At 55.0% G+C, this 25,801-nt stretch overlaps 1 protein-coding gene across 2 annotated transcripts in view; it reads right to left on the bottom strand.

Moving 5' to 3' along the window:
* LRP1 (LDL receptor related protein 1) overlaps positions 1-25,801 on the bottom strand; it is a 92,408-nt gene that overhangs the window by 54,103 nt on the left and 12,504 nt on the right. The window contains exons 1-8 of one of the 2 annotated variants that reach the window (XM_059936239.1): positions 24,987-25,526; positions 16,624-16,746; positions 13,963-14,100; positions 11,765-11,884; positions 10,341-10,469; positions 9,957-10,220; positions 982-1,144; positions 650-872 (exon numbers count right to left, since the gene is read on the bottom strand). In XM_059936239.1, coding sequence (XP_059792222.1) covers positions 650-872; positions 982-1,144; positions 9,957-10,220; positions 10,341-10,469; positions 11,765-11,884; positions 13,963-14,100; positions 16,624-16,746; positions 24,987-25,053 — 1,227 coding nt within the window. In that variant the 5' untranslated portion in view covers positions 25,054-25,526. Of the gene's footprint in view, positions 1-649; positions 873-981; positions 1,145-9,956; positions 10,221-10,340; positions 10,470-11,764; positions 11,885-13,962; positions 14,101-16,623; positions 16,747-24,986; positions 25,527-25,801 lie in introns of those variants that run through there. The other variant, XM_059936240.1, reaches the window with a different exon arrangement.

The following is a 25,801-nucleotide window of genomic DNA, read 5'->3' as shown; positions in this document are numbered from 1 at the left end:
GATGGGATGATTTTGCACTGAAGTAGAGTTGGGCCCTACACTCTGTCCACAGAGAACATTCTTAGCCCGCCTCTAGCTCCCAGCTTTTGGGAGGGTTGAGAGAACAGACTGGCCCCAAGCAAGCCTGATAACAGCCTCTGCTACCTGCATAATGTATCTAAGGTAACCAACTGTCCCAGTTTGCCCAAGACTGGCCCAGGGGACTTTCAGGGCTGACACTGGGACAGTCTCAGGCAAATCGGGATGGAGGGTCACCCTAATTATCCCAGAATAGAGATGTCATCTCTGAGCTGGAAGGGCTTCTAGACTAGGTTCAAGTGCTACTTCCCAGCTGTGTAACCTCAAGTAAATCACTTAACCTCTTTGAATCCTGCCTTTTTTCAGCCGCCAAAAGGGAACTGAGACACCTGCCTGCTCATTTTCCAGGGGCTTGTTGTAAGAACCCAACTCAAGTGAGAAAAGGGAAGTAAACGGTGGTCTCTAAAATGACTGTGGCCATCCGAGTGGAAGCCATATCCTGTCCTTTCCCCCGGATGCTCGTGCCCACCCCCTCCCTACCAGAGGGCTCAGGGCAACCACGCTCCCATTCTGTCCCCCGTCCTCCCAGGAGGCCTAGAGAAGGGTTTCCCGGCCGAGACTTCCTCCTCACCAGGATGCCCTGGATGATGGTCTGCCGGCCCTTGCCCTCGTAGTCCACCACCTCAATGTAGTCCAGGTAGGCATCGGCCCAGTAGACGAGGCGGCTGACCAGGTCCAGCGTGATGCCATGGGGAAACACAATCTTGCTGTCGACCAGCTTGGTGCGGTTCTGCCCATCCATATCACAGCGCTCCACTTTGGGGATCTGCCCGTAGTCAGTGAAGAACACCTTCCTGTGAGCAGATGGCATGTTAAATGGGGTCTGGACACTGGGCACCCTCCCTTCTACCACAGCCTCTGCCTCCTCCTTCCAGGGCCAGTGCCCCTGCCTGCCCCGCTCACCCCATGGCAGGGTCCAGTGCAATGCCCTTGGGGTTGTAGAGCTCCAGGTCTAGCAAAGTGACACACGTGTCCCCGTTTCGGTTGCAGACAAAGATCCTATCATCGATGTCATCCACAAAGTAGAAGTTGCCTGTCAGCCAGTCGATGGCCATCTGTTCAACGTCTGGAGAGTGTGAACGAAAGGGTTATGGGGGAGGTCCTCCCACAGACATGCCCATCCTCTGCTGGTGCAGAACCTACCGTGGGAAGCCCACTTCCTGCGGGGTGCCCTCCTTTACCACCCATGCCACGGCTGTCTCTCCTCCCTGAGCTCTTACGGGAGTTACTGGCAGTGGCACATTTTGCCTCGTGTTCTTGGCCACCCTTCACCAACAGGGTCTCTCCAAAGAGAAGTCTCTGAGTATCCCCCCACACAGCCCTGCTCCCCATGCCGAGCTCAGGGTGGGCACACAGGGGCACTGGGTAATTGTTGGCTGGTTGGCTGACTGACAGGTTTCCCAACTCTAGCCCCTGCTTGAATGGGACCATCTTCTTGGGGTTCCAAAAGGCAGTGAGGATAGGTCTACTAGCTCATTCCAGAATTTTTAAAATCTGCTTTTACTTGAGATAAGAGCACTCAGGCTAAGAAAACATCACACATCTCTGCTTTCGGCTGGACTTTCATCATCTTTGTATGGTACGTCGAGTTGTATCACACTAGCCAGGAGCACTGACTGGAAGCCGTACGTGCTGCATGACTTTTAAAAATGGAAAAGCAGGGCATCCATCAATAAATCCAATCTGAGAGAAGAGAATGTCCAAATATGGGGTCCACAGAGATGGAAAAGGGAAGGTCCATGGTGGCAAAAGGTTGGAACCAGTGGCATGGGTCAAACTTCCTGTACTCACTCCCATTCCCCTGTTTCTTCAATGTCCCTATTTCTCAATTTCTTCCAGTCCTCGGGAGGGTGGGAAGGAGCAGGGAATAAGATATAGGGCTGGAGGAGAGAGTGCAGAGGAGGAGAGCCATCAAAGGACTCTGAAGGTAAACTGAGGCATGGCTCAGAAAGAGGGGGAGCTTCAGAAGGGTGGGAGTGGGGGAAGAGGATGGAGACCAGGTGCCCATACTCAGTCTATGGCAAAAAGGGCCTAAGAGATCAGGGGTGGGGCAAGGGCAGCAGGAAGTCTAGGAGGCAGGAAGTCTGGGGACGGGACCCCTGCTGGCCTCCCGGGGGGCAGTGCAGCTCCTTCTCTCCAGGACCCACTGGCTCCCATCCACCCACTGCCCCCTCCAACTACCGCTATCAGAGGTGATACCTCTTGCAAGCTGGGAAGTTTCCAAGACAATGACTCCCTGGGACCCCTGCCTTGCACTCCACTTCCACCAATTTCCTCAGCAGGTAAAAAGGAATCTTTGGACCACCTGTCTTTGGCTGAAACTTTTTTATTTATTTATTTATTTTTTACTGAAATCCCCACTAGCCACACTCAACCTGGTAAGGATTATTCAGTCCCTACACAGCTACAGGTATAATGACTAGGCTTTTCTGCTCAGCCCTCCCTAATCCTCCCCCCTCCCTCACAGGGATTCAGGGGCTGTTTCCTAACAGTGGGTAGGGGTGGGGGGCAAAGGGAACAGGAACGCGGCTCCCAAGGAACTTGGCCAGGCCCTGACACTGACTCACAGTCACAGGACTTAGGCTGAGGGAGGAAGGGAAAGAGCCAATCTGAGACTCTCACCAAACTAGTTTCCTCTTCAGGTCCCCCCTGTTGAACCCCACCCCAAGATGACTAGAGAAAGAGGTCACAGGGGTGAGGTGTTACCCCTGTGACTGCTGATGTGTCCCTAAACCCAGCAACTCTCTCCTCTGAGCCCCAGTACTGTCCCCTATTGACAAGGTCAAAGAGAGGGGGCAGAGCAGCCTGGGCGCCTGGGTCCCAGGCCGGGTAGGAAGAGGGCCCAGTGCAGGGGTTAGGCGAGCAAACTACCCCACACTGTGACCACAGAGAAAACAGATGAAAATGAACGCTGCTGGACCACGTCCAGAGGAAACCAAGGTCCCAAGCTGGGGCCAGGGGGGCGGGGGTGGGTGGACCCTGCCGCAGTCCCAGGCAGCCAGCAGGGTGGGTGAAAGGCAAACAGGGCTGTGTGCCCTTTACTTGGTGGGCACGGTGGGGGTCTGGGGGATGCTGGCATGTAGACGAACCTCATCATTCAAAGCTGTTTTCCCAGCACCATCTGGGGCAGCTGCGTCCTTCTCTCCAACTTCCTGAGGCTTCCCTGAGTCACTGCCCAGCTCCAAGGCTGGCAACACCCTTCCCCTGCTCTCCCATCCACCCTTCCCTCGGCAAGAGGGGAGGAGGAAGAAACCTGAAGGGATCTGATGCTCCCCCCATCCCAGATGCAGTTCCACATCCTCCCCTCCAGCCTCAGGATGGCCGACCTTCGAGCCTCCCTCCTGGCCTAGGAAGGAAGGCAGAGGATCGTCCCGCTCTCAGGTATTTACCCTTGGCTCGTCTCCTCTTCCACCTCCCAAAGGCCAGACAGGGCCCCACTCAGCAGGCCGGTGAGGAGTTGGCAAGAACTGGAGTCCCCAGCCCGGCCTGGGCTCCCCTTTGGTATTTTTGCAGCTGGAGACTATTAGTTGCAAGCAAAAATCCTTTGTTATCCAACCCCTCCACCACATTATCTTCCTCTCTTCTAAAGTCCAGACTCCTCTGCCCACCCCACCACATACACTCACACACATGCACACACTCACACGCACACACACAAGCTTGGCCACTCTTCCCATTCCAAGTGTAGTGAGACGGGCTCAAATTGGGAGAGGGCACCTTCCCTCCCGGGCTCCCTGCAGGCAGTGTCTGGGCCACTGCCCCCTGTCCCGGGGCGTGGAGGGGGCAACTGGAGTCCTGGGCTTCGGCCTGGAGGACCTGACATTCTGTCTCCACACGCCCAGAGGGCAGCTGGCCCCTCGTGGCCCAGCCTTCTCTGGACTGATCCACCTCACAGCACCCTCCACAAGGGCTCTCTGGCCAAAGGCCCCAGATCCTGAAGACAGGAGAATCCTGTAAACCCAAGGGGAGGGATGTTGTGTGGTGATGGGAGGAGTGTGGGGCTGGTCTGGAGGCTGAGGGGTAGGGATCCCAGGGTAGAGAAGGAGGCTAGGAAGCTGGGAGCGTAATGAGACAGAGGATAGACCACAGCCTGTCTTCGATATCACAAAGGACTTTCAGTTCCAGGTCCCAGAATAGACCTGGGCTGTGTGTTTGTAACTGCTGAGCCCTCCCTGTGCCCCAACCCTGATGCTCAGCGCTCGGCACTCACCACCACTCCAGCTTTCCTCGACATTGCCATACTTCACATCACTCAAGAGGTGTCTCCCTAAACGGTGGCTGCTTTTCCAAAAACAACAGCCCCCAGCCCATTCCTAAGAAGACCCTAACTTCAGCCGCAGGATTCTAGTCACTCTTCCTAAAATAATTCTGGGGAAGGAGGAGAGTCTCTATGCCTTGAGGAAATATCCCCCAACACATCCACACACCTAAAGATTGCAGAATAGGGTACCAGGTCTCTGGACGAGGAAGGAAAATCCCATTTCTACCTTAACCACATCCCCAGTGAACACACTGAGTTCTTGCCCTTATTCCAGGAAACTTCCCTGCCTCTCCCATCACTCTGCTCTGCCCTGGGCCCAGACAGCCTCCAGACACTGACAGCCTGGGTGTGAATCCTAGCTCTGTCACCTTCCAACTGTGGAACTATGGGCAAGTCACTTGATGTCTCTGAGTCTCAGTCTGCTGATCTGGGATGGGATGGTGCATTAACAGCACTTAGCACGGGGCCTGGCACATGATAAACGCTCCACAAATGGGAGCTGTTGTTCATACCATTGCATGATCCTCCCTCACCTCAACCCCATCCTTCCTTACCTTTTCCATCTGTACCTCCAGCCACAGCCCTGTGGCCTCCTGACTGAAGGTAGGCCCTCCAGGTGGGCAGTTTGGGGCTGACACCTACTATTTATTCTTCAAGACAGTTCAGGCCCCCAGAAGGAAAATTTCTGTATTGCAGGCTTCCATAAGCCCCTTTTATCACAGCCTGCTTACCTGATTACAAATATTGTAAGGGCAGGGCAGGTCTTTCATTTTTGTCCCCAGCGCCTGACACACACGTACTGATTCATTCAACAAATATTTGGTGAATGCTGAGTGCTCACTCTGTTGTCCTAGAGCTGGGACTTAATTTTTTCCTTCCCTTCTACTGCCAGGATCCTCCTTTTCTGGCCTGAGGATGCCTAAGACAGTGGGACAAGACGTCTGCCAGGCAACGTTCTTGCTTGTCAGAGCCACTCTGGGATCTCACCCAAGGGCTGGGGGAGATGCTCGGGAACCCGGGGCCTTTGCAGGTAGGGAGGAGACCACGGGGCAGGCCTGGCAGAAGTTTTGCTAAATGGCATGTCCTCACACTCCTGTTTCCTGCTGGGTCCTGATTTCAGCTCTTCTTGTTCCACCAGCAGGTCTGGGGATCAGCCACACTGGGTCAGCTCTGTCCCTGGGCTCCCTTCCTGCCCCGCTTGTACTTCCAGCCCCGCTCCCCTCCCCTGACTGGCCCAGGTCCACACAGGCTCTCAGTCCTGGGTCCCGGGGATGAGATGCTTGGGCTCTGCAACTCTGATTCAGAATCAGAACAAGGGTCTTCCCACTATTGAGAAATTCTTGCTGGGCTCTAAAACACATCTCTCTTGCTTAAGTTACTTCCTTTGGCTTGAAAACAGGGAGGGGGTTGTTGGGAGCAGGCTGGGTGGAGAGGCAACTTCAAGGAGACAGCGGGGGAGGAGAGGACTGGGCTGGAGCTGTGCCGGGAGACACAGGGCTGGCCTGGCCAGGAAGAGGAGAGAAGGGCCATTAAATGATTAGGAAACTCGGAATGGGAATGGGAAGCAAAAGCACCAGGATGCGGGGGGCCCAAGGCCAAGAGTAGGCTGGCGAGAGCCCCCCAATATTCTGACACCCAATGGGTGGAAAGGCCAAAGAAGCAGGTGGCCAGTTTTCATCTGTGACACTGGAAATGTTCTGTAGGCTGGGGTGGGGGCTGAGAGGGCCTTGGGTGCCCAGCTCAGTGGGAGCACGGCTCCCCTTCCAGTGGGGAGGCCAGTTCATCAGACTCAGAGGAGATACTCTCTCTTTCTCTGCCCCTTCTCTAGACGAATCACTGCCCGATTTCCTGTTGTGATTTTAAACACACACACACACACACACACACACACACACACACACGAGAGGGAGGGAAAAGTGAAGCTGGCCAGCTGGACTTGGGGACCCATTTCGCAACCTTGCAGCCTGCAGCCTAGGAGGCCTTTTCTGGGCCTCCCCTCCAATCTCCTCCTTCCCCATGCAGCATGGTACAGGGAGGAAACCCTAGGACCCCCGAGGACCCCTCCAGAGCATTCCCTCATACACAGCCCCAAACGAAGTGACTTCAGCAAACCTTATGTCCTTCAAGGCCTCTATTTGCAACCTCAGAACTTCCCCTCACCACATACACATCTTCCCAGGGCCCCGCTCCTGCAGTCTGTGCTCGTTCTTTCTACAGTAGAAACATCCTCAAAGTTCAGGGAAGACAAGTCAGAGGAGTGAAGCCTAGATAATGCAGGGCTGGGCTGGACTGGGGTCAAGCAGACTTGACCTCCAGTCCTGCCCAGAGGCGGCCCTGCAGGGGACGGGACAGGGCCTGAGGTTCCTTGAGAGGGTGGTCAGAGGTGGGGGGTAGGGTGGGCAGGCCAGGCCTGTCAACTCCTCTTGGCCTTGGTTTCCAGAACTTCAGTCTTTTGTCTGTCACTTTCAAAATGCTTGCCATGTTTATGCACAGCTTGCTCTACCATTTACCTACCATTTCTTTACATCAACTCACTTTTCTTATTTTGCTGCATCCTAAACAATCTATGAAATCATAGATTTGATATGCTAGTTGTAGGAGTTTCCTAATGGGTATTACATAAAAACATAACTATAACAATAAAAAATGCAAGTCCATATACGACCTAAAAATCAAGGCATTCCTGCTTTGGGAAAGGCAGTAGTAAACCCTGAGGGGTGGGCCACGGTCTTCCCTGAGGGTCTCCTGGCTCACCCCATCGTGTTCTCTAGTCATGGGATCAGAGTCCTCAGAGACCTCCCCGTCCTGCTGGGGCAGCGGCAGAGGGGAGGATGGACCGTGGAATTACATCCCAGGAGGGAGGAGAAGAGATGAGGACTGATTCCTAAGACCCACCCCCCAACCCAGGCCAATGCAAGACACAGGCTGGGGGAGGAAGGGCTGGCAGCCCAGCCTGTTAAGGGATGAAAACACACACACACACACACACACACGCAGGCACGCACGCACACACACGCACACACATCTGTCAGAACGAGTGAGGATGCGGTCAGTGGGTCTCTCCCCACTCTTGAGTAGAAACGGAGGGAAGGAGCTGGGCTCAGACAGGAAAAGGCCGGACCTCGGCCCTAAGCCTATTCCACAGAGCCAGTCATGAAGCCACACCAACCACTGTGGGGCCTGGGAGGGGCCCTCCGAGGGCTCAGGACTGAGCAGGCCTGGCTCACAAACGCCCGAGGACCCATGTGAAACAGGGCTCACTTCCTGGCCTCCTTCCTTCTTTCTATTCTATTTCTGTTTCCAGAGTTTTCTCCAGGGCAGGCTCCCCCTTCTTCCCACACCAGCAGGCGGGCTTCTCAGCCTCTGGGCTCTGGGCTCCAGCACCTCACCCTTGTCAGACTCCTCCCCCCTGCATGGGGCTCAGGCCAGGGGTCCGACGGAGGTCACGGTCAGCCAAGAATGGCATGATTGCAGGGAGGGCTCCCCCAGAGGGCAGAGAGAAAGCAGGAGAAAGCAGCAGCCTTTCTTCTTCCTGCCCCTGGGGGAGCTAATTACAGGCCGGCAACCCACTGCACAGGTGAGTGCCTGGGACCATCCACGCTGCACACCAGGGCAGGCCATCTGCCTCTCCTGGGAAGGGGGATGAACTGGGGGCGGGGGGAGGGTGCTGGGGAGAGACACTTCCGACATCCTCAGCTCAGGGTCCATAATTAGTTTGTGGGATGAGAGCAAAACAACCATCCTCAGGGTGACAGCCAGACATTGGGATGAGAGCAAAACAACCATCCTCAGGGTGACAGCCAGACATTCAGGCGGCATGGGGCATGGGGTGGGGGTAGGGCAGGAGGAAGGGACAGAGGCTGGGGCAAGAGGAACCCATTCATTTGCCCCAGCAGCATTTCTCCCCAGAAACTTCCGGTCTCTTCTGGCCTCCTGGACTCTGCCCCAGAGGGGCCCAACGAATCTAGCAAACTTTGAAGGCAAGGCTCTGTTTGCCAAGGGAGGGGTACCCACCTGAGGTTATTTCCTGCTTCTCCTGGGGAGGAAGGCAGGAGAGGGGCCAGGCCAGAGCAAAAAAGGTTCCCATCAGGGCACCCCCGCCAGCCACCTACCCACAAGCTCATCAGCCCATTGGCTGCCCTGAGGCAGGGCCAGGGAGGGAACTGCTGGAGCTGTTTGCCCAGACAGGCCTGTTGGGTGGGACCGTCGACAAGGAACAGGGAGAAGGCAGCGGTCTCATGGGGTCTCACCCTAATACTACCCTACCTACCACGACTGCCCACCCCTCAAGAGCTCAGCCAACCAGGTGTAGCAGCCCCCAGCCCAGCACTCCAAGGAGGACAGGTCTATCACAGGTGAGCCTTGGTCACCAACAGCTATTGGGATGCTGTGGAAGGGCTGCAGCTGAGGTGTGGACCACACAATGAGGCTGCAAGAGGGTGAGGGCTCTTGGAGGAACCCCTGCTTCCTCAAAAACTAAGCCCTTGTGTCCTCCTGGGATTTTGGTCTTCTGTGGGGATCATCACATGGGGACCCAGAGAAGGAACTTCAAGATCTTCTAGACAGGACCCAGGTTTACCATCCTAAACCTTGTGTGCACTGGCCTCTAGTTACTTCTGGCTTTCTCTGCAATTTATCTGATCTCGCCAGACAAGCTCAAACCCATTATGCAGATAAGGAAATCAAAGCAGAGACAGGGAGTTCTGGTTTACTCAAGGTCACAGATCAAGTTACCCTCTCTCCTGGGGGGGTGAGATCAACCATAGGCCAGACCTCCCCCCTCAGCCCTGTGGTGCATTTCCTGGAAATGTGATGATGCCAGATGTTTTGTTTGTTTATGTAGCAGCATCTGAGATGAGCAGGACGGCTCCAGGCAGTGGATCTATGCCCTGGCCCCATCCCCAGTGACAGCCCATCTTCCACCTCTGAGACAGCGAAGTATGGCCTGGGAGGGAGCCCCGAAGGGGAACATCCAGGATATCTGAGAACGCTCACATGGCCCCAGCGCTCACGACTCCTCCTCTGGGCTCATTCCTGCCACAAAGCCCCCTAGAAACAGCCTCAGGACCCCTACAGCCATGCTGCAGCAGGGAGTCCATTCTGGAGATGCCCCCAAGAGAAATGATGGAAGAGGAGATGGATCCAGCCTGGCCACGGCTCCTTTGCCCTCAGCCACAACTTAGCAAGGCTCCTCTGGCTCCAGGCCTCTTCTTTCCCTTGCTCTGGCTCTTGCTGTGTGGGAAAGCCCCTCTGTGGACTAATCAACACTCCTCTCTCTGAAAAGGGACAGCCCCTGGTCCCCGGAGGTTGACCAGTTATTGCCCCCATCGGGCACTTCTCCTGGGAGGTCCTTCTCTGCCCTGAGCCAGAAATGCAGGAGCCATCAGAGATTCAGCTCAGAGAGAGGGGAGGAAGCACAGCCATAACTCTGCCCCGGCTCCAAACAAGTGTCATCATGTGCAACCCCCTGCCTCGGCCTCCGTCAGGGGCTTTTGTTTAGGCTCCTGCCCCAGACAGGGGTCATCCCGAATATCCCTCTGACTCTGTCCCAGACAGGCTGTGTCTTGCCCATCTCCCCTGCCCTTCCCTGCCCTCCAAGCTGGAGCAGGTGACTCACGGTGCAGGCTGAGGGAGATGTTGATGGTGTGCTCATCCACGAAGCCCTTCAGGCCCGGCATGCGGGCACACTTGAGCTGTGTCTGGGCAGCACTGTCCCCAACGTGCACCCAGCACACCGTCTCGTTGGCGTAGCTGAAGTCCATGGCTGTGGTCTGCCGTGTGCTAGTGGGTGTGATGGTAGAGACCTGGGCCCCACTCAGGTATGTAGCCAGGATGTTCTGTGAGTTGGCAATCAGCAGCACAGGGGGCCGGTCTACCGGCTCTGTAGACGGAGGAGAGAAGGGTCAATGCAGCAAGTGGCCGTGGGACCTCTCCGGCCACTCCTCATCAGGGAACAACACTGAGGGCGCCCAGCTGTATGGCCACGGGTGACCCCACCTACCGTTCTTGGCCTTGCAGGAGCGGTTGTCTGGCTGCAGCAGGTACCCTTCCACACAGCCACATGTGAAGGAACCATCTGTGTTGGTGCACAGCTGGCTGCAGGTGCCATAAACCGAGCACTCGTCAAAGTCTGCCGGGAAAAGGCGAGAGTGTGGTCATTTCCAGCGTGCCAAGGGCAGGGAAGGGAGTGCCCTCAGACACCACCAGGGATGTGTCCATCCCTATGGCTACTTCGGAGGACAGTTTGGCAGAATCTATTACAATAAGAAATGTGGAAACTTTATCACCTAGAGAGTCCAGACTTGGAATCTACCCTGGAGAAATATCCACACACGTGCATATTATCCATTCGTTCAGAAAAGATTTCTTGAGTACCTACTATGTGTCAGGTACTGTTCTAGGCTAAGGGGATACATCAGTGAATAAAACAGATTCAAACTGATGCCCTCATAAAACTTAAATTATGATAATAAATGAAATACTGTTACTACGATAATAAGACAAAAAGGTAAATGGCATGTTAGAGGAGCTAGTGCAATGGAAAGTGGCTGGTGCTATGGAAAAATATTAAGCAGAGAAAGGGGACAGAGAATGCAGGCGCTGGGGGTGGGATTTTAGGGCAGTAGGGATGGCCTCACTGAGAAGGTGGCATTTGTGCAAAGACCCCAGGGAGGTAAATTTAAAACAGAAAAGTTTGCATTGTGTGTAACAGAAGAAACTGGGAACAGCTTACGCGTCAAAAGGGAGATGGCCAAGTAAACTGTGGTAATAGTCATACATCACAGTGGTTTTTAAAAGAATGAGGTAGATCTCTACATATAAACATGGAAAAATCTCTAGAACATACTGGGTGAAAAAATTGAAAAAAAATATGTACAGTATGATATTTATGTAAAAAAAAAATCACATGCACATAAACAGTACTTTCAGTTAGATTCTCCATGAGTACATGTATACATGGACAGAAAAAGGCCTGGACAGAAAAAGGCCTGGACAGAGAAGTAGCAAACTGGTAACAGAGTTGACCTCCAGAGAGATGGGAAAGGGACCAGAACTGAAGAGGATTTGTCAAAGGGGACTTTGGTTTTATCTATAATGCTTTAATTTTTTTTTTTTTACAAGAAAACTCACATATGACCTATATAATTTTTTTTTTGGCTGCGCTGCGCGGCATGTGGGATCTCAGTTCCCTGACCAGGGATCGAATGCACGCCCCCTGCAGTGGAAGCGTGGAGTCTTAACCACTGGACCATCAGGGAAGTCCCTGACTTATATAATTTTTAAGGTGACTTTTAAGAAGTCTGGTGGAAGCAAGTGGTTAGGGCCCACAGTCATGCCCTGAGGCTCTAAGGCCTGTCACCCCACCTCCTGTCTTGTGCGGCCCACTACCCCTCACCCCCAGCACGCGCGGGCGGGCACACTTACCTTTGCAGGTCCTGCCGTCTGCCTGAAGTTGAAAGCTGTTGTTGCAGTAGCAGGTGGGCCCGCTGAGTGTAGGGACACAGTGGTGCTGGCAGCCCAGATGAGAGCACTGTCCTCGCTGTTCTGTGTGGGAGCAGGCGACACGTACTCAGGCCTCCAGACCCGGCAGCTGTACCCAGACTTCAACCTTCCCCCAACCCTTCAGAAACCACTTCTGCTGCCTGCAGTGTCAGAGATGAAGGGGCTTACGAAGCATCGACTCTAAAAAATATAGTGCCAGTGAGGAAACTGAGACCAAGGGTGGGTATAAGGCAGGTCCAAGGTCACACAGCCAATTATGATTTAGAACCCACATCTCCCTGCTCTGGCTGCCCTGGACTCCCTCTGTCCGCATGGAGAGGGGTTCTGCTAGTTTGTTGGGGTCAACGGGAAGTGGGGACAGTGATTCTCATCCCCTTCACATACCTCTTGCCTGCACTGCCCGAGGACTGCAATGTTGGCTTTGGGGCTGAGGGTGAAGAGCTGGCATGGAATCGAGTCTTTCTGTGCAGCACCCCAGCTCTTGTCTAGAAGCACCCCTGCAACCCATCCCTTGAGCTCTAGAGGCCTCAGAGAGAAGGCCCAAGGTCCAGGTAGAGGATAGGAGGAGGAGGAGCAAAACTGGCTCCCCTGGGATCCTTCTCTAACCTTCCTCCTGCCACTGACCCACTTCCACAGGGGAGACAGAAGGGAATGAGACAGGAGGGGGAAGAGGTGGGAGAGCAGCTGCCCCCCCAGACCAGCGACCCAATTAATGGCCTTGCATGGGGCCAGGCGGCCTGGCCACAAAGACCCCTTTGTCCAGCTGCCTCACACCCCTGCTCCCCGCCTCCCACCTAGGAGAGAGCACTGCCTGAGATGCTAAGACGTTTAGAGGCACTAAGCCTGCCAGGAGGAGCTGGGATCGGGGGCCAGGCCCCGGTTATTCCCTCTCCTCCCCATCTCTGCCTGAGAGCCCGAATATGCTGCCCTGTCCAGCCTCCCCCAACACAGGGGGGAAATAGTGTTTGTTCTGGAAAATCTGGAAAAGAGTTTCTCTTCTGGATATGGGGTGGGAGGATGATGAGGTCCAACTTCTGTAATATCAGAGAAGGAAGTTCAAACCCTAGGTTTTTGAGGTTCTTGGTTGTTTTTGATACTGACCAGGTATACAAAAGCAAGCAAACTTGAACACGCGCCATCCGATAAGATGGGACGTGCGTGGTAATTGAAGTCAGCCCCTAGGCCCACACTCTGCATCCCATTCCAGGAGCTTCAGACGAAAACATGCAGAATCAACCAAAGGAAAGGATAAAAATCTTCCACAAACTCCCTTGCTCCACACTCCCTGCCCTCAGTGAACAGGATCCAGATGTGTCTCTTCCCACAGGCAGATGTTTTCTGACACGCGTTACAGGCACAGGACACGGTCCCCACCCCCCCAGGGAAGATTGCCCCACACCCAGGGGCTTGCCTAGGGCCTCACAAAGCCTTCTGCTCCAGGCCCAGACCTTGAGGGCAGTAGGAGAAGTCCCCATTCCCTGACTCACAGGCCTGAGGCCCTGCCTGTCCCCCCTGCCCCCAAAGAATCTCTCCCATTGCTCACGTGCGATCCAGACTCTCCCTGGGTCATGGGGACCTCCAGGGGAAGAACTGCAGAGCTGGTGACCTGAGCTGCCTGCAGGTCAGGGAAGGAAGTCTGACCTATCATCCTACAGTTCCCTCTTCAGCCTGGGTGACTTTCCCATCAAGCAACTTCAGAGAGCCTCAAAGATCTGCACTTCCCAGGGGACGCCCTTGGGGGCCCTGGCAGGGGAGGCAGGGGGACAAAGCTCCAGAACCCCCCCCACCCCAGCTTCAATCACAGCATCTGCTCTTCTCTTTTCCTACTCATGTAAGAAACCATTTGAAGAAAAGACCCCGCTATTTACAAAAATAAAAAGTACAAAAACGCTGATCTAGTATAAAGCTCTCATTTCACAGGTGGGAAACTGGGGACTGGAGAGTGACATGTAGTGACATGTCCAAGAACACACAGAGAAGTGCCCGGGGAGCAGGACAAGGCCTCATCCTCCCCAAAGGTGCAAGGACAGTCCTTGGATGGCAGGCCTCCAAACCTGTCAGGTGCCCACCTGAGAACTCACTGCATCCACCTGGGACAGGAGAGGTGGAAGAGCCCTTACCTCGGCAGTGGGGCCCCTCGTCCGACCCATCTGTGCAGTCCTGGACCCCGTTGCAGAGGCGGGACATGAGAATACACAGCTCGGTGCCCAGGCAATTGTGTTCGTTCGGCTGACATCGCTGGGTCTTACTCTGTGGACCTGGGGGCAGATGGAAAGGCCAGCATGACGGCGCTGGCTACAGAGGCTGTCTGCCTAGTTGTTCACTGGGGGAGGGAGTGGGGAACTGGGACTGGGGTTTCAGGCACCTGCACTTTTTAGATCTCAGGAGGCCTAGGGCCTGGATAGACTCTTCAACCTCGAGCTCTCCTCTGCCATTCCCAATAGCAGCTACACACCTGGGAGCCGCCAGGTGGAGGGGAGAACTAGGTTTTAGCAAAGAGTCCACTCCCCAAATGCCCCATGCTGTGGACCCCAATGCCTCACATTCTACACTCAGGAGACAAAGTACACCTCCTTCCCATAGCTCCCCAGGTCACAGAGCCTGGGGCTGAGAGCTGGACCAAGTCTTCTAGAACTGCACTTCTCAATATGCAGCATCATACGTGGCTACTGAGCACTTGAAATGTGACTAGTTCCAACTGTAAGTATAAAATGCACACTGGCAATAACAAACAAAAAACAATGGGAGTTCCCTGGTGGCCAAGTGGTTAGGGCTCGGTGCTTTCACTACCGTGGCCCTGGATTCAATCCCTGGTCAGGGAACTAACATCCCGCAAGCCACATGGCATGGCCGAAAACAAACAAACAAATGAATGAATAAATAAAATAAAATGCACACTGGCTTTTGAAGACTTAATACCACAGCCACAAAAAAGAATGCAAAAGATCTCATTAATACTCTTAAACAAATAATATACTGAAATGATAATAGTTTGGATACACTGGGTAAAATAAAATTGAAATTAATTTCACCTGATTATTTTTACCTTTTTGAATGTGGCAACTAGAAAATTTCGAAATTGTGTACATGGTTTGCATTATATTTCTATTGGATGCACTGTTATAGACCCCCAGCCCCAGAGCAGCTTGCCTGATGCAAGGCTTTGGAAACGGTCAAAGGCTGTGGCCCACTGATGATGTCTTGGTACTTCCTTTGTTGCCCAAGAAGATAGGCTGGGGGGAGGGCAGGGTAGAGCTCCTGAGGGGATTCTAAGGAGGCCAGGTGACCTAGGGCGCTGGCTGAACCTGTGGGCTGGTAGACAGACCACTGCCCATTGGCTCCCAAGCCTGGACAAGGTGTGAGAGAGTGTCTGTATGTGAGTGCACCTGTCCGCCTGTGCCTGGTAGGAGTCCGCGTGCACAGGTGAGGGAGGTGTGTACCGTGGAGCAGAATGGTGTGGAGTGAGGGTGAATCTGTGAATCTCCACGTGTGCTGGTGCTTCTGGCCTCAGTATGTGCATTTCCATGTCCTTTTGGGAGCGAGTCTGGGTTTGTGTGTGAGTGTCTGGGAGCATCTGTCTGAGTGCAGGTTGTGTCTCTGCATCCCCATTTCAGAGTGTTGACTCTGCGTTGCTGTGAGAGCGTGTCTGTGCCAGCATCTGCCTCTGTCTGTGTATGTCGGGGAGGGTGGAGGGGAGTGAGTCAGTGCCCGGGAGGGGCTGAGTGTGGGTGTGACGGGTCCAGGAGTGTGCATGAGTGGGGACAGTGTGGGGATGTGTATAAGGTGGGGTTTACATCAAATTAAAGGGAGGATGGATAAAAAGAGCCAGATCTGGACCTTCCACATGGCTTTCTTTATCCCTAACGCCAAGCATTGGGGTCAGAAATGTGGGGCATAAAGACGGCATCAGACAAGAAGATGCTCCAGGCTGAGCCACCCCCCCAATACAAACACTTGCAGAATATCCCTGGCTCCCACACCTCCAGGGCAGGGTATGGGGGTGAGGCAGAGAGAACTGGTGGCTCCCTTTCTGGCCCTAAAATTACCCCTAATAATTATGGGTGAGGGTGTGGAGATGGGGCTGGGACAGGATAAAGCCGGAGAGAGAACGGAGACAGACCTAGGAATGCAGGGTCCCCTAGACCCCAGCCCAGATTAGCCCAGCAGGGGAGAGACTCTGCCAGCTGCCCAGGACTCTAGGGTCCCGCCAGAAAGTCCTCCACTCCCCCCCACTGGCAGGGTAAAGCCTGGGTGGGGACCTTTCTCCCAGTTTAAACAGCTGCCTCTGATTACACCACTTACGGAGGGCAGGGGGAGAGGGGGAGGGCGGGAAGTGTGCAGGGGTGGGGCTTCTGGTACAGAGACTGAGCAAGAGCCAGTGGCCTTTGGCCTGGGAGCCTGAGGACAGGAAGGGGACCCAGCAAGACCTGGGGGCACTCATTAAGGATCAGGAGGTTCAGAGGTGGGAAGAAGAGGGATGAGCCAGAAAGGAGGGGAGCCTGGGCCCTCTCCTTCCAGCAAAGCTGTCAGCCCAGAGAACACAATCTCTGGCTGGCTTGGGAGTATAGCAGCTGAGGGAGCTCATTTCTGAGCACACCAAGCACCATGCCAGGCTCTTTGAAGAGGGGGAGAGGACAGTTTTAGCTGTGTCATGTACAAACAATCATAGAGCAAGGTCCACACCAGGCTAGAGCTCAACTGTCCTCATCCCAAACTGCCTGGGCCAAAAGGAAAAGGCATAAATCGGTGGTGTGGGGGAGGGATCCAGAAAAGGCACTTACAAATCTCGGGAGCCTCATCAGATCCATCGGGGCAGTCCCTCTCACCATCACAGCGCCAGCCCTTTGAGATACAGGTGATCTGGTCTCTGCAGGCAAACTGCTTGGGGCTGCAAGTCTTAGGGACTGGGGGCAAGGGAAGAGAACAGGGGTGTGAATGAGGGATGGAGGCCAACTCTATGGCCTTAAAGCCCTCTAGGGCTCCTCCTCCTCCCCCAGCATCAGTCTCCATCTGGCCCAGACTCTGACCCACAGTCCATGTGTTGGGGCACGTGGCTGGGGTTCACTCCCGGAAAACTGCGTACCTGCGACGGCGGGAGGGGAAGGCTGCAGGGAGCACATTTAATTGCCCCCCACTCAGTCCCGAAGACTGCCTGTTCGGTGTGCCCTCCCCCAGTCCTCAGGGTCAAAGCCCTTGCTGTTCTCTGTTACTCTGGTCAGACACCAGCAACCCCACTTTGCTGACTGAGAGCGATGGGGCATTTAGGCCATTGACGTGTTTTCTCTTTATCTTCCTCCCTATCTCGCCAGAGGTCCAGAGCTGGTCTTTTCTAACCTCTCTGCTCCTTCGCCCTCTGGGACACTTTTGGTCCCTGGGACCCATCATCCTGCCCATCTCCAACTCCTAACCACCAGGTCCCCAGATGGGATGTGTGTCTGGGGTGCCCTTGGCACAGTGGTGGCTTGGAGATGGCATCAGCAGAGGAGCACTGCCTCCACCTGCATTCTCTAAAGACACAGCCTCCCTTGCTGGTTAGACTTTCAGCAGATGCCCCCAGAGGTAAGAAGCACCTAAGATTGCTCAGGATGACAGAGCTGGAGAGCTGAGGCAGGGGGATGGCTGGGGTGACCTGTAGGAGCTGGTTTCAGCCCAGCCGACCTGTTAAGGTCCTATATCCAGGACCTCTTTGCCCTAACCCTTCACCCCCACCAGCTTCCCTCTGCTCCTGCCCCATTCTCTTACCTCATTCTCCGAGGGTGAATTAAAGATGGTAACACTAACCCTCATTGTTACCTCAGTATGTGCCAGGAAATGTGGTACACTAGTTCTTTCCATGTATCATCTCATTTAATCCTCTCCACAATATGACAAAGTAGGTACTACTAATACCACCATTTCCTAGATGAGGAAACCAAGCCTCAAAGAAGGTGGCTTCACACAGCAGGCAAGTGACAAAATCAGGACTCATACCAGTTGAGCTGACTCTAAGCTTTTAACCAACCAGTGCACACCAGTCTCCCCATTCTCACTGAGAGGTTCTCAGGAGTTGTTCCTCCCAATCCCGTCACCATGCCCTCTACGGAAGAAAAGTACCCCCCTCCTTCACCCCCGACCAGTCTCCCAGCCCTTCATCGCCTCTTCCTTGGTCTCTGTCAATCCCATTTCTCTTCGGCTGTCGTGCACTGGAAACCAGCTCTGTGCCAGGCACTGCACTAGGCACTGGGGTGCCAGGGAGGGGCGAGATGGCCCCTCAGGAGCCACAGCATCCTGGGAAGACAGCAGGGCAGAGTGAGCTCGGGGCTGGGACGGAGCAGAAGGAAAGTATGTCAGGGCTCTGAGCAGGGAGGGATGGAGTCTGAGGGGAGCCACACTGAGAAGACGTCCTCCCTCCCTAACCCCCATCTCTGGCAGAGGGGACTGCACTCAGGCCCCTGGCCAGGATGAGAGCCGAGTTCAGGAAACACATCAAGGATGGCCTGGCTAGGCCCCCGGCCCCGGAGTCCCCCTCCCCTCCCCCCCACCCTGAGCAGGGAATAAAGGCCCCTTGAGGAGGTGGATAATGCTGAGTTCATTGCCCCACTGGGCCAGCTGTGAGGTCTTCCCGGGGAAACAGCCCGCCAGCCTAGTTAGCATGCCGGAGAACGGTCCTCTTCCCCTGGCCAGCCGAGACTGGCTGGTCGGGGGGCGGGTAGAGGGGGCTGGAATGGGACTCAGAGGCAGATGGGCTGTTTGGAGCCCAGAAAGGCCCCCATGCCACCCCTGCCTCCACCTGGACTTTTAGTCCACGCCCCCTCTCCTCCCCAGGGTAGAACTCACAGCCCAGGCCTGAGGTCACCGGTTGGTCACTCCAATCTCCCCTCCATTCCGAGTCCCAGCCACGATCTCCTCCTCCTTTGGCCCTCACTTTGTCCCCCCGCTGTCCCCCACCCCCATTTTTGGCCTGAACTCGACAGAGGAAACAGCAGCTGGCAAACTCCGAAAGCTGGAATGAGAGAGATTCACAAACCAGATGTGCTCTTGCGGAGGGAAGGGAGCGGGGGATGGGGAGTGAAAGGAAGAGGAGCGCTCAGGGCCCCTGTCCCACAGCAGCATCCCTTTGGGCTGGGGCAGGGGGACTGGAGGTGCACGTCTCCCACAGGTCAGGGCAGCACAAGGGTCTCGAGAGATGTGAAAGAACTTCCTTTCCATCAGGGATGGTGGAGAAAGCCCTAGGAATCTCAAGTGTGAAGGCTGAGGCCTGTCTTTGATTTCCTTCAGGGGGAAGAGGGGAGGAAAGAAACAAATAACCTACTTTGGGGCAGTCTACACAGCCAAGGGAAGCCTCACTTGGAGGCAGAGGGAGCTGCAGTGCGGTGGGGTAGGAAACTTGTAATCTGCTTAGAGCCAGCAGCCAACCCCACTGCCCTCAGCTGCGCCTTCCGCATCCGATGCCAGCACCCAGGAAACCCACCTCTGTGGCCTTAGATGAGGGAACAACGTGGCCTTAAGTTCAGGAGCAACTAGAGGCCTCCCCTGCCTCCCGCCCCTCATGAGACTTGGGGCTTTCTAAGGATATGAGCTAACATTTTTCAACATGGTCACTCTGTGTCAGCCACTGAGCTGAAACACTTTGTACACATTAACTCATTTAGATCCTCAAACCCTGTGACGTGGGTACTGTTGCAATCCCCATCATACAGACGAGGGAACTGAGGTACAGAGCGATTAGTGACTGAACCGGCGGTTCCTCACTGGCCACGATGATGGAGCCACATGAAGAAGGATGAAGAAGGGAAATGGCAGGGTCCTCTGGCGCTGGGAGTGGGGACAGGGATTATAGGAGGTGGCAGTGGCCTTCAGGGCTCCTCAGAGAGGAGGGGAGAGGGTGGAGAAGAGGGAAAGGGACAAGAACGGGACAGAAGAGGGAAGAGAGAAGGGAGAAGAAGGAGGAGAGGACTACGGAGGGAGAGCGAGTGAGGTTGCAGAGAGAACGCCAGGACACAGGGGCCGTCTGTTCTCAGCTTTGCCCGGAGATGAATGTGACCGCCATGCTAACTCTGGCCAACACCCCTGCCCCCCCTCAAACCCAGGCACCCAGCCCAGCCATGGCCCCCAGGGCCACCAAGATGGAGCCAGAACGGGAGGTGTAGGGTTGGGTGTGCATCCAGACACAACACGGACCCCGCTGCCCTGCTTGAGCCTTGGCTGTCGTCCTGTCCCATTCTGGGACCTTGGGGGCAGGGTGGGGAAGGGCGGTGAGAGGGCCTGACCAGAGTAGAGAGGGTGACTGGGAAGTACAGCCCTGAGGGAGTCTTCTCCAGAGGAGGGGACCCATCCGTTGATCCCCTTGGGAGCAGAGATGGAGAGGAAGAGAGGTGGTGAGATTTCCTAAAGACCCAGGAGACCCGAGACAGGGTAAGCGTGAAAAAGACCCCTGAGACCCTTTTCAAGAGCAGACACAGCAGAGGGAGAGATAGGCTGTGTATCAGGGGATGTTTTCTGAAAGGAGCCACGTGATATATCTAAGGGAACAGAGGAGCCAGGGGGTGGCCAGGGGGTGGGGGGCAGAGCCTGCAGGAATCTAAACTTTCAGACATATGGGGGTGGGACAGCAGGGGCCTCCCAGACCCTAACCAAGAGCTTTTCACTGAATTTTATGTATTTTGGGTGTTACCCGGTGGCTCCTTCCCGCAGCTCAGCGAGGCTCAGACACATTTTTGTCATTCCTGAGTCTGGGCCTCTGCTTTGCGGCCTGGACAGACAGACAGGATGGCTTGGGCTGCTGGGGGAGGGGAAGGGTCTCCTCCTCCATCCTGAGTCAATATTGACTCAGCAGGACATTAGCCTGACCTCCCCACCATCTTTTCCTTTCCCCACAAGTAAAATCAGACCCTTCGAATGTCTCCAGAGGTCAGCATATCTCTCACCAGGCCTTTAGAAGCCCTTCCCACCTACCCCCCAACACACACACAGCTTATGCGCTGCAGAAGTAAAAGCTCTAAGCTCCTGACCCATTCCTCACACCTTTCTCCAGTTCTCAGGTCATGAGGAAGTTCTGCCAGAAGTCTAACCTCCCTCCTCCTTTCTGAATTATCTGCACTCCCTCTCTTACTCAACCCACAAAGGGTATCAAGTTCCCTTCTTCCAGAAACATTCTCTCCAAAATTAGTGGAGGGGGAAGAAGAGAGAGGAACTTGGAGGAAAGTGGAGGGAGAACTTTCACTGCCGAACTGGATATTCCAAGCTTGGCCTGGGAGGGGAAGAATAATTCCAAAATGGCGAGCACGTGGGAAAGCCCAGGAGAGACTTCTGCTCCCAGGTAGTTTTCAACATACCAAGAGGCCTGGATGGAGGTGGATGGAGACAGACAGAGACAAAGCAAGAGACAGAGACTGAGAGAGACAAGACAGAGAATGCCACAAAGGATGAGAGAAGGATGAGATAAGAGAGATGAGAGGATGAGAGACAGAGGTTGTTTGAGGCCAAGAGAGCACACACCAATGATAGACAGACAGAGGCAAAAACCAGGGAAGGGGTCTCAGCCGAGAGGTTGCCAAGACAATGACACAGTTGTCTTGGGATGAACCCGGAGAATAACATCCCTGAGACTCAGGGTGGGGAAGCATATACCTTGACTTGGACAAAGAGAGTCCCTGCCCTAGCAGTGCCTGACCCAAGGGAGACTCAGAATAGGGGCCGCTGCCTCCCACGGAATTGGGAGGGTGGGAGGAAGGAAGACTGAAGCTCTTCAACAGGGAAGCCAAGGCCTCCAGGAGATTCTCATCTTCCCTGGGGGTGCAAGAGGGATAAATACCTCCCCTCACTGTCCCTCACCTCTTTCCCAGGGAGGTTTTACACTGGGGCCTGGGGCCACTGCACCGGAAGCAATCCGGAGCCAACTGCTTCCTTCTCCAAACAATGCAGGATCCTGCTAACCAGGCTGAAATCTGGGACTGAACACAGGGGCATGGGTCTAGGTTCTTCAAACACCCACACCCAGCGCCCAGCTCCACCAGGTCAGGGACAGCTTGCATGGTCCCACTCAACTGCACTCAGATTCCCAAAGGGCAAGAAGCCCCCATCCAGAGCTGGAGGACTTGAATGCTGGAGAGTTCAGAGGGTTGGGGAGGGAGGGGGTGGTGCCCTGACAGGAAACTACTGAGGGGAATAAGCCTTAGGCTTGGGGTTTTGATATGCAAAGGCTGAGACTACAGCAAGAGGAAAGAAAGTTAGACTTGGTAAGGAAGGGCTTCCCAAAGGTAAGGAAGGAGTTTTGTAAAGTTCCGGGGATTTGGACAGGATCTGGCTCTGGCCAGGGCCCCTGCTGACATCCTTAAGAGGCCCAGTGATGGGGAGTGGTTGGGGGCAAAAAAATATAAAGAAAATGGAGGAAGAGGGAGCAAGATTAGGAGAAAAGGAAGTCTTGAGAAGCAGCCTCAAACATCAAAATATCCCTCCATCCCCAAATCAATGTCCTACACATCCCTGGTTTGACAGATGAGGGTGAGGGGAGATGTCCAAGATCTGAGTCTGACCAGGGGAGAAAGGAGTTTGGAACCATCTCTCAAAGAGCCAGAAGGCAAACAACTCAGCCTCATAACTCACTTAACTGTCCAGTTTGTCTGATAAATGGTAATACACTGGCTCGAGGGGGTACGTGGAGATGGGTAGGAGAGAGGAAGGCAGCCAGCCCTCTCCACTACAAAATGTTCCTAATCTCAGCAGGAACCTCAGTAACTCCTCTTCCCATTCCCCATTCCATCTGTTTCTCCATCCTCCCAGGTAGCAAGTATACTCAATTCTATCTACTAGCAGGGAGTGACATTGCTTCCCAAAGAGAAGGGGACCCTGGGAATTGGGTTCAGGCATAGCAGAGAAGGCAGAAATGGTGGAGAAGGACCCTAGGGCTGCTCCCTGGAGGGAAAGCAGCAAGGTCTGTGATAGCAGCAGAAAGGAAGGTTAGACATTGAGTCAGGTAAGCTGGAGCCAGGACGTGTCCTTCTCCAGAAAATGAAGGAGAAAGTTCCGTGTCTGTGGGCCTGAGACATGAGGGCAGGGGTGGGAATAGAGGAATCCCTAGGCTGTCCTAGACAACATTGGCCCTACAGGTCTGTGCAGTTTCCCTTTCCCACCCCACAGAATGGGGTAGAACTGATGATTCACTATTCCCATTCTTAAGGTGAGAACAGTATGTGTGTTTGGGGAGGGGTCCTCTCTCCAGGACTTTGGATAGAGTTTGGTTTGAGCTGGGGTTACAGCTGTGGACTGGGTGGAAACTTACAAAAGCGTGGGAGACCATTAAGGAAAACACATCCAGTCTCCCTCTTCCACTCACCACCCACCAACTTGGTGTGGCAGACAGAACCACTCTGGAACCCTGGGGGTGAAGTTCCCTGGGGCCATTCCTGACCAGGCTGGGGACCTTTTCTGCTCTCCACAGAGACCACCTTTTCCCTCTGCCTAACTCAATCCACCTCCCATCGTGGGGCTCTTGATGGGTCACTCTCTCTTAAAATTTTTTTCTATCCCTCCCAGAAGCCGCTGTACCCAAATCTTTCTGCCTCAGTTTCCCCTCTCACTTCACAGGGCTGAGAACAAGAGGAAACAACATGCATAACTGAAGAAGTCATGGGCAAGGGCTAGTCTGAAGGGTATTCAGGGCACAGCCTCTTTCCTCCTCTTGGGCAGATAATTGATGTGGGGTGGGGGTTAGGCAGACAGAGTCCCCAAGACGGCATAATTGAGAGCTACTGAATATATTGTCTTTCTGGGCACAGCTACTTCCTGACCCCCTAACCTCCCTCCTCCCACTGAAGCAAGTTGTGGGGAGGGGAAGAGAGAGAGAGAGAGATAGTCTGGTTTCAGAGAAAAACTTTCCCAATCACAATCTGGCAAAATTTAGAAGATGGAGGAGGGGTGCATGATGGTATTGGGTCCAGATTTTTCCCTGGATGAGAGGACTAAAATGACGGGAAGGGATGAGATCCCACCCCTTCCAAATCAGGGGCCCAGCCCAGCCCAACCCCATGACCCCAGCTCAGAGCTTGAGCAAGACTTGAACCAGTGACTCACAAGTAAGAGGGAAAATAGCTGACATTAAAGAAAGGCAAGAGGGCACCCCATTTCTCCAAAAGGACACAGTTCTAGCCCAAACCTAACTGCAGTATACAAAGTGTGTGCGTATGAGGGGAGGAGGGGAAATGGTGGAGAGAAATAAACACATCTACCAAAGGAGCAGGGAATTAGGGGGTGGGGGCATAGCCATAACCCCATCCAGCCTCCAACTCTCCTTCCAGTACAAACTGTGATCAGACCAGAAGTCAGGGAGAAAGCAGCCTTCCTCCACCCTCCCACCTCAGCATTCCAGGTCATTCTACAGTCCCCTACCCCAATGATGACATCTAACGTTTTTCATCTCAAAGCTCCCAGGAATTAAGAAGGAAAATTCAAAGTCATATAGCTTCGCCTTCCCCCACCCGCTACAGCCCCCAACACAGCCCTTTCCAGGCTACTGACAGAGGCCCTGAGAGGGGGAAGTGCTCATTTCGGAACCCAGGCTGGCAGCCCGCTGGATCCTGGACCCAGGCCTTCAAGCCCGGTCTCCAAGGGCCCAGATTCCACACCCAAGCAGGGGGCCCTCCCGTGGCCCTCTCTCTCCCCACCACAGCCATCCCCCCTGTCCTGCCTGCCCTCTGCCCAGCGGGGCACCCCTGACCCGGCTCCCCTTCCAGATGCAGAGGCCACTGCAAAAGGACCCCCGCCCCCTTTTGCAGCCAGTAAACAGCAAATCCGGATTCCTTTACAATTCAGATGTGTTGTGGGGGGGTGGAGGATGCAGGGGAGGCGGAGGCCCTCCCCCACCAGAGATAGGAAAAGAAGGCCTCTAGATGCCAGAATCAGAAAAAGGGGGATCCCTCCTCTCCCTTCCCAGGCCTCTGGTCTTTGTTTGGGCTGGGGGGGGTCCCAGAAGCATCATTTGCCTGGGGCCCCTATCCTCCAAATTGGACCCCCATCCCCACCCCCAGTCAGGCCGCTGCTGTGTCAGCTGGGCTGGGATAACAAAAGGCACCCCCTCCCGCGTCTCCCTTTCCCATCCGAACGCAGGAGTGGGGGCTGGGGAGTGGGTGTCCCCAGGGGTCCAAGGGGGCCGCGGAATCTCACTCACCATCGACAGCGGCCGCGACCAGAGCTGAGAGCAGGGGCAGCAGCAGCAGCAGCGGCGGGGTCAGCATGGTGTGGGCTGATGCAAGCAGCAGCCCCCTGCCCTCTGGTCCTGTTACTTTTCGCCGTCGCCGCCCCCCCCCAACTGGGGGGTCCCCTTTTTCCTCCTTCCTCCCTTCTCCTCCTCTATTCTTATCCTATCCTTCAGCAAAGCTCACCAGGGGTCTGGGTGAAGAGGTAGAGTTCGGAGCCCCGTGGGGAGGGCCTGCAGACGGGGGTGCACCCTCTGCCCCCAAATCCAAACCCTTCACCCCCGGCTTTTCTCTTCGTTCCTCTTTTTCCCCCTCCCGGGCGAAGCTCACAGCCCCATCTCCGAGCCGCCTCCGGCTGCAAAAATGCACAATTGGGAGGAGGCGGGGTGGGGGAGTGGGGGGCGTGGACCGGGTGGGGGAGCCTTCGGAAGGGGCCTGATGGAGCTATGGGGTCTCCCCTCGTTTCCGCCTCCTCAGTGCACGGGCCTGGAGCTCGCACCACTGTTCCCCGGACTGAGGTGCCGCGGGGCGGGCTGAGGGGGGGGGAGAGGGAGGGGACCGGGAGAGGAGGGAGGGAGAGAAGGGGCGGGGAAAAAAAAAAGGGGGGGGGGGGAGAAAGAGCTACGCGGCAATCTTGTGAGTGCGCATGCGCCGATTTGGCGCGCTGCCCTGGGGAGGGGGAGTCAGAGCGGCGACCAGATTTGGATCTCTGGCTACCGGTCCGAGAGCGGGGGGTTCCCGGGGTCCCGCTGGCTGATTTTGGGCCTGGAGCGCCCATTCCCGTGAC

The sequence above is a fragment of the Balaenoptera ricei genome, chromosome 10, assembly GCF_028023285.1.
Source record: "Balaenoptera ricei isolate mBalRic1 chromosome 10, mBalRic1.hap2, whole genome shotgun sequence".
Classification (NCBI taxonomy): Eukaryota; Metazoa; Chordata; class Mammalia; order Artiodactyla; family Balaenopteridae; genus Balaenoptera; species Balaenoptera ricei.
This window is presented reverse-complemented; position numbering and strand designations above follow the sequence as displayed.